The 8,360-nt window shown below is 49.7% G+C and overlaps 1 protein-coding gene across 2 annotated transcripts; it reads right to left on the bottom strand.

Annotated features, from left to right (window-relative positions):
• Nucleotides 1–547: 547 nt before the first annotated feature.
• Nucleotides 548–7,544, bottom strand: znf395a (zinc finger protein 395a). 2 transcript variants are annotated; one of them, XM_087838021.1, is made up of 10 exons: nt 7,358–7,544; nt 4,945–5,105; nt 4,720–4,817; nt 4,520–4,629; nt 4,234–4,427; nt 4,030–4,130; nt 3,435–3,708; nt 3,265–3,354; nt 1,296–1,366; nt 548–1,083 (listed from the first exon to the last, which is right to left on the bottom strand). In XM_087838021.1, the coding sequence occupies exons 2-10, from the start codon at nt 5,101–5,103 to the stop codon at nt 972–974; spliced, it is 1,209 nt and encodes a 402-aa protein (XP_087694147.1). In that variant the 5' UTR covers nt 5,104–5,105; nt 7,358–7,544; the 3' UTR covers nt 548–971. The 2 variants fall into 2 exon arrangements, with proteins under 2 accessions (XP_087694147.1, XP_087694201.1); XM_087838075.1 differs by having other exon boundaries at nt 4,234–4,424.
• Between the last annotated feature and the right edge of the window lie 816 nt (nt 7,545–8,360).

Below are 8,360 nucleotides of genomic sequence, written 5' to 3'. Positions count from 1 at the left end.
TGTGTAAACGGATCAATACTGCACAGAGACGGAAATGGCTTCAGCTTCCAAACATTACAAAAAAAAGACTTAATCCAGACGAGATGTTGAGAAACGGGATGTTAGCGGCCGCGTTTCTGCAGAACCTGCTCGAGAAAAGTCTCGTTTTAAGTGTTTTCAGCCTCAGAAACTCGCCGACGTCTCAGCGATCAGAAGCTGCTGACGGTCAGCTCTGCTCTTTATACAACATATCAAAAAGAAACAAAAATAGGTGCTGGGTGTTCGCTCCAAGAGGAACTCTTTCATTATATTTCTATTTGTATATATGCACGCAAATGTTACATACTCTCACCAGTTTATTAGGAGCAGCAAGTTTAAAAAATAAGCAGCACTGAATTTTTTGCTTAAATTTTTGTTAAAAAAGAAAAAACAGAAGAAACTGCCTGTAAATATTCTCTTCACCTTCTCACAGCGAGACGCTGAACTTGAGATTTGCTGCTTTTCTTTTAAATTTGGATTTTTAGCACCAAACCAGACTTGGACAGTCTGTAAATCTGACTCATTAAAAACGTAACCTTCAACCTTTGCTTCACTTCAGGCGTCCGTTTGTTATGTGGTCGACATCGCCGAGCAGGAGACGTGTGAAGCAGCTCCGGCGTGTTGAAACCTCCACGATGGCTGATTTGCTGCTGTGTTCCTAATAAACTGACCTCCGAGTGTAGTTGCTTCAGATCAGTAGAGTCAAAGTGTTTACAGAGAGATGAGAGCAGCTGCTGTGAGCGGCAGAAACCGTGAAATGCTCCTTTAGTCGCAGAGCGCTCAGCTGGAAGTGATGCAGACGTGTAAAGCTGCTTCAGAGCTGCCAAATGTTCATCGCACAGGTTTGGGACCGTTTCTGGTTCCAGATGTAAAAACATTAAAAAAAAAAAACATCTACCAGTAAAGTCCAGCCTCTGTTCTTCCTCCCAGTCGTCCCGCTTCTTCCCATCGCCTCAGTCGAGGAAGCGCTGGCAGGCTTTCTTCCAGCGGCAGGCTGTGCACCACTGGTCTCTGTGCTCGATGCCGTAAACCTTACGACACTTTTTGGCCTCGCCGCGAATCCTCCTGAAAAAACACATGAAAGGAAGCTGTAAGCTCGAGCCAACATGAGACAGCAGCTGGCCAATCAGACGCCACTGTGTCATGGAGTTTTCCTCCCGTGGCTTCGTTATCAGAGACGTGTTCACTGAGCTCAGCGATCAGCTGAATGGGAGGAGCTCATAGACTACAGCCATCTCATATATACAGTCTTTGTTCGATAAAAGAGAAGCACTGACCTGGAGGGGGCGCTCTGATGCTGCAGCCACTGCTCGCCCACGCTGACCGAACGCACCCGGAATGACAGACCCTGAAGAAGAGAGAGGAAGAGGAGGTCAGATTGGAGCTTTTCATTGTTTCTCTGTTGCTTCCTGAAGCACGAAGAAAAAAACTGAAGCAGGGCGCCGTGACCCGTTCTCGGGGCACGGAGCCTCGATTAAAGTGTTCGTATTCCACGTTGGAAAGTCAAAGAGAAGCACGATAATTCAAAAAACAAACATAAAATGACCAAAGCAGAGACCAAGAATCGAAGACGTGAGATCAAATCGCCACAGAAGGATGAAAAAGACAAGACGCCTCCACACGTTCATGTTATTGTGTCTGGCTCGTCGTCAGGAGGCGTTTTGTTTTTATCTTCAGGCCCAGCTGCCTGTTTTCAGCTGTTTACGGCCGTCAGGCTGAGCAGTGTCCTCTGCCGGCCTGCAGGTGGCAGCGCTGCTCATGGATACTTAACCACGAATGATGTGAGGGGATTTTCCTGCCTGAATGAAACCATGAGGGAGGAGTACGCACCCTCCTTTCTCCAGAATGAAACCAGTTTGAACAGGCTGCGGTGGCAGGAAGCAAACAATCGGCTGCTGTGCACACTCGCCGAGAAAACACCGAATTGGAGAAGTGAGGGCAGAGAGTCGGCTGTCGGGGGGGGGGGGGGGGGGGGGTGCACCGTAATTAGCTTTAAAAACTTGGATAGAACCTAAAATTCTCAGGGAAAGTCCTCCGTGCTGCTTCCTCTGCAGATCGGGGACAGAAAGGTCTGTTTTTAAGACAGAGCCTCACTGTGCACACACACACACACACACACACACACACACACACACACACACACACACACACACACACACACACACACACACACTGTTAGGACACAACCTTCACTCTTCTTTAAGGATAACTTTGGGTTAATTGTGGACTTTCCGCCGTAAAGACCCGGCCGAGGGCAGCAGCTTCATCAGAGCTCTGTCACGCCGAGTTTTCACCTTACACCTCTGACACCCTGCTGCGGGACGCTTTTAGTTTTTATGTCGGTTCCACCTCAGACTGAGATGTTCGGTGTCCGGGTGCCGCCGTGCTAGCAGCAGCAAACTTTTCCTGCTTTAATTGAAGCTTATTCCTCGGATGGATCCTGAAATACCTACGAACGCTCCAGCAGGGAAGCAACAACTGTGGTGCAGTAATGATGAGGTCATCATGATGAGGTGAGCTGGTCTCATCGTGGACCCAACCAATTACACTGTGGGTCTCACTGAAGGATACATCTGGTGCCAGACGTCATGGTAACCGGATACTGTTTTTTAGCCCATTCGACGCAGCTGTAGCGTCTAACCGTCCGCGCTGCACCTCGGTAGCTTCGAGGACACGACGTGTGAGTTCAGCACACCTTTACAATAAAACCTGATTATTAAAAAGCTGAAGTCTGAATTTTGGGGAAACTTTCTGATCGAACTGTTTTTTGTTTTGCGACCTTTAAGCTCACACCTCCCCCAGCAGCAGCTGCATCCTGCTTCAACTACAGCGACACTTTACAGACACCTACTGCAGAGCCGTGTGATTAAAAACAGCCAAAGTTCTTCTATTATTAACTCAGCTTATCAACGACTGCTCTGACTTTACATCCAGGTATCCGCGTCGCGTTGGGGGCGACATCAGCTGAGCCTGCAGACGGGCAGCACCCACGCCTGCTGAGCGCCGCTGTTTATCCTCTGTGGGCGTGCTGAGCCCGCAGCGGAGACTATTTAGATACGTCTGTGTTTATGTTTTCACAGATAACAAAGGTTCAGATCTCCAATCGCAAGCTAGCGTGCTCCTCGTGGCATCATGATGGCCACATCAAATCAAACATGGAGATCCCAGATGTGCGGGAGCGACCCGTTAATAACGAGTTCTCTCAGGTTCCTATAAATACAGATCTTAGTTGCTCTGAAGATTTACCTGTTTGTGGCAGGTGGTGGGCGGGGCCGTCCAACGGCAGGATGGCGTGGCTGCTGCCGCTGACACCACGTGTTGACTCGGAGGAGGAGCCTAAAAACAAAAAAATACGAGTTAGCTATAACAATAAAAGTAATCATTAATATTTTACAGCCGGAAAAACATCAACACACCTGGTAGGAGTGCTCTGATTGGACCTGCCAGAAGCTGCCAGAAGACGAGGGGGCGGAGCAACTCAGGGCGGCACAGGAGGTAGAGGAGGGAGACGGTGGAGACGGTGTTGGTGGGCTGGAAGGCGAGGACGGGGAGGAAGCCGGTGAGGCGGGGGAGGAGCCGCTGTGTCCAGAATGGGGAGGAGGCCGCTGTTGCGGATGCTCCCATTGGTTGATCTCAGTGTAGTAAAAATCCTCCTCACTGCGGGAACAGCGCTCATGTTCGCCACCACGGCTGTAGGTCAGAGGTCAGAGGTTATTATTAAACAAATTCCTGCCTTATTGTCAGAAAAACTTTCTGAAGAACAATTTTATATAAATACATTTTTAAAAATATATGGAAGCCCATTAATGCCAGAAATTTTATTAAAATGCTGAAATTTCAGGATTTAAAAAATAAATGTAAACATGAACACATGTGTGGGAGCAGCTGCGGTCAGACTTGATATAAAAATGTAAAGATAGAAATCTGAAGTTTTCAAATGTTTCTGGCAGTAACGAGCTTCCATATTTAGCTCGTCCTGAGGCTGAGCAGCCGCCGTCAGGCGAGGCTTACCACAGGTGCGTCGTCCTGATGTGGCGTTTAATTCCCACCACAGACGTCAGCACTTTACCGCAGCTCGGCCACAGACACCTGTACGCCACCTTCACCGAGTTCTGCAGGAGGAAACGCATCATCACCACCGGCAGCTTTCGTGGTCTTCGACACTTCGACGATCAATAAATCGTTTTTCCGTGACTGCTGTAAACCGCCGCTTACCCGGCGTTTCCGTGGTGCTGGCTCATCAAACAGCACCTGGTCCAGCTCCATGTCAACACCCTCATCAGGAGGCGTGGCCGGGCTGGTGTCGGACTCTTTGATTGGCGGGGAAGGAGCTGGGCTTCGGTGAGCGTGGCCGACGCTCCAGTAGCCGCTGTCGGAGAGCTCGCCGCCGCCACATTCCATCGAAGCTGCTGAAACAACAAAACCCATCAGAGGGAGAAACGCCTCCAGCCTCGCTTCGTGGAGGAAAAACGTGTTGCTTGTTTGTTTGTTTGTTGTGTACCTGTGAGGTCAGGCTGGGCGGGGCTGTGCAGCAGCGGGCTGCAGGACAAACTGCTGAGAACCATCGCTGCCATCAGCTCGTTCATGTCCACCTCATGAGGACTCCTCTGACTGCGGGACGACAGGAAGCGGCGTTTAAACACGTTTACAGGTAAACGCAGAGTAAACGATAAATAAACACCAGAGGCGGGACCGTCTGACCTTTTTGGGACATCGATGCTGGACGACACGGATCTGCTGCAGGATGAAGGCGAGCTGTCGACTGAAGACTCACCTGCTCCTCCACACTGGAAATACATCTGCGATCAGACACACACGGCTCACTGTGATTGGCTCAGAGCGCTGGCAGTCAACACAAACCTCCCCGAACAGAAATACGATGTTGAGCTGATGTTGCTCAGCTCAACATCCAGGACCAGCACTCACCTTTAATCCAAGATGGCCGTCTGCTCTGCTTGTCGCTTGCTGTCCCGCTGCCGCCATCGTCACCACAGTCTCACCAGTCTCCAGGTTGGTCCCCGGACAGGTCGAGGTCACGAGTGCCCCAAGAGGAGAACGCTTCCCCAGACGAGCCTTTGGTATCATGTCTGCAAGAAACAAAGGAGTCTCTGTAAGCACCGCCGGGAAGCTGCAGGTGAAGCTGGAAGCGAAACACCTGCAGGACTGCGGCTGGAGGTTCTGGTTCTGTCCTGGAGAGGAACCGCTGCAGAACCAGGACCTGCACCAGCAGCTCGTCAGCAGGACGTCACTGTCTGTGTCGGTCACAGATATTAGAGGAGAAATTTATAAACGGTGTTTAATGATTCAGATAAGAAAACCTGAAGGGATCGTGCACGCCCCGCCCACGCCGTGTTGGATTAGGACCAACGCCACACTGTGCACAAACTCACGGCTAAGATTTATCTGCTGACCCTCTGAGAGGCCCATCCCACAGGTTGGACACCAGTGGACGACCTATCTAACGGTCAGTCGACAAAAGAAGCTCCGCCTGCAGATATCCACTCCGAGTACACAAACACGTCGTGCACTTTTATAGTTTTTTTTTGTTTACTGGAGGATCTGAATCGTTCTGCCGGGAAAACGTTGGCTGTGGATTAAAATCTGAGCGAGTCACAGGCAGCAGAGTCATATACAGTCAGGCTGTGTGTGTGTGTCATTACCACTGTCACTAACAGGGTAGAGGATTAACATGAACAGAGCACATGGGTGTAACAGCCTCTTTTTATCAGTTTACATCTGTTAACATGTGTGACCAAAAGTATGTGGACATGTTCTTCTGTGTGTTTCTTTCCTCGGGTGGGGTGGGGGTGGAGGTGGGGGGTGATTGTCATCTTGAGTGAGCAGAGAAAAACAGCTGGTAGAAAGCTGGAAGGCCATGGCTGATGATCATTACAAGCTGCAGCATTTCCCGTCATTCAGAGCGAGCAGTCAGGGAAGCGCCGTCAGGGGTGGCGTCCACATACTTTAGCTTCACTTCAGGCTTTCAGATGTTGGAGTTTAAGGCAATCCTGAACTCTTCCCTGCTCACTTTTCTGATGCTGACGTCAGTGACCAAAGCACCAGAGTGTCCCTTAAAGTTCAAACACACACACACACACACACACACTCTTCTACACACTATTATAGTATTAAAGGCGCTTTTTGTAAAAACTCTCCAATGAAAACTTTCCCCAGGACGCGGCAGCTCTTTGCAACAATGTTTCAGTGCAGCGGTCAAACACAGAGATCACGCGTGGTGGAATCATGCACACATATTGCGCAAACACGCGGTTGGCGCGTTCTTGTCTTGCACACCTTGTGGCTCACAGTGGTATTACACCAGAGCGCCCATGTTTTAGCTTCAGGCACCTCTCTGCAGCACAAACACACGTTTCTCTGACTTTAGAAGGTTTGAAAGTGGTTTTGGATGCTCGGCTGTTTCACATGAAGTACCTTTAATGACTTGGGACAGTCAGCTGTTTCCAAACAATGTCTCCAGCAGCGGTCAGGAGCGTCACTAACACCCAGCTGGAGGTTATCTACATGTGCAATCACAATAAAGGGCTATTCTATTTTATTCTAGTTTAAATCAGTACATTTTTATCTGTCTCAGAAACACTCATGATTGTGGTATTTCGATTTCTGTCCTGCATCTCCACAGAGCCCCAGTCATTCATTCTGGACTGGCTCGGGAGGCTCCCATGGGTCAAGAAGTCCACAGTGTGAGAGTCACTGATCATATTAGAAGCTGTCTGCTTATATTCACCGAGTTTCACCGTGAGAACGCGCTCTGTTTCTCCTCTGGCTGAACTGCAGCCAGTTTCTGTAACAGGAAGTGCAAACAACTCCTAAAATCAGCCCCACGGAGCCCACTTTGGGAATCCGTGCCTTTCAACATAAAGCACTTCAGACTGTTAGTGCGCACACACCGACACACCCACGCACACACAGCCAATCGGATTCCTTCGTCCCTCCACAATAAGAGCCCCGCATGAACAGGAAAACAGCAACTCTGCAGCTGATCATTAACTCCCGAAACACAAAGTGAGGCTCCTCCAACTCCTCACGCTGTGTTTGATCGGAAGGACGACGCAGAGGAGGAGGACACACAAATATGAAGCTTTTTACAAAAAACGAAAAAAATCCTTCATTAAAAAAATGATCATCAAACAGAAGAAGCGAGAAAAAGAGAAGCAGTCAGCCCGACTGTAACTCCCAGCAGCCCCATCCTCACACACAGTCCACACACAACAAACAAACGAACAAATAAATAAATAAAAACACGCGCGCACTGCGCATGCTTCAGCAGTAAACCTCTGAGAGCAGTAAAAGTGCTTTAAAGCGAGCAGCTGTCACCTACCTGCAGGCTGAGAGAAGCACCAAAAACAAGACTCGGAGGACTCCTGAGTGTGTGTCTGCTGCGTTCAATGAGAGCTCAGAGTGTGTGTGAGGGGAGTGTGTGCGGCTGCAGTTCAACACCTTCGGTGCGGGACAAGAAACCTGCAAGAGCCGGACTGGATCCGGCTGGACGGGAGCTCCTGAAACCCTCAGAGCTGCACGCAGGCAAAGCAGCTGCTGTAGGAACTTTCCACCCAAACCGAAGGAGGGGCGGGTGGGGGGGAGGAGGGCATCACTCAGCGTCTTTCAGCTGAGAGGGAGGTGGTGCAGGCAGGGTGGAGGCAGGGCTGATATTCAAACCGGCACATCCGGGGACCCTGACCCTGCTTTCTGTAAAGGCCACAAGTGAAGACTCAAAATAACGGAGGGGCAGCTCAGCGGGTCACACAGGGGGCAGCGCAGAGCCCCCACCCACCACCTCCACAGTGAGTTTCATTAGAGAGGCCGTGGACAGGACTTGGTTCAGGTTCGGTTTCTCTGTGAAGCTGGAAACAAACTCTCCTTTTTATTCTATTTTCTGTGGTTTCTACTGAGCAGAGCTCTACTGGGTTATCGTCTGGATTTTATTCTATCCTGCTCTGATTTTGTAACTTTTATGGAGCTATTTGTGTCGTGTTATGTGGCAAACTTACTGATTTAGATGATCTCGGCTTGTCCGTCCTTCCACAGGCTCGACCTTTGACCTTTCTCGCTCTGTTCTCACTGACTGACCTACATCCTGTAAAAAGGTGGAGGAAGTTCTCTCCTTCGGTCTGTCTGTTGCTGGAGCTCATGCTGGATGAATCCTGTTCGCGGCTTATCTTGGCCTTCAAACACGACCTGCCAGCATTTAGTCAGGACCGAGCAGCTGACTTGATGCTCTTTGTTGTTTTTGGCTGAATATGTGCTGATCACAGCTGTGATGATGCGATAGAGGTTTTTGCTCTCTAGAGCATTTTTTCCTCCTGGTTAAATAAAAGTGAAAT

This window comes from Neolamprologus brichardi, chromosome 1 (genome assembly GCF_056152115.1).
Source record: "Neolamprologus brichardi isolate AB-2024 chromosome 1, ASM5615211v1, whole genome shotgun sequence".
Classification (NCBI taxonomy): domain Eukaryota; kingdom Metazoa; phylum Chordata; class Actinopteri; order Cichliformes; family Cichlidae; genus Neolamprologus; species Neolamprologus brichardi.
Note: the sequence above shows the minus strand (reverse complement) of the source record. Positions and strands in the feature narration are given on the sequence as shown.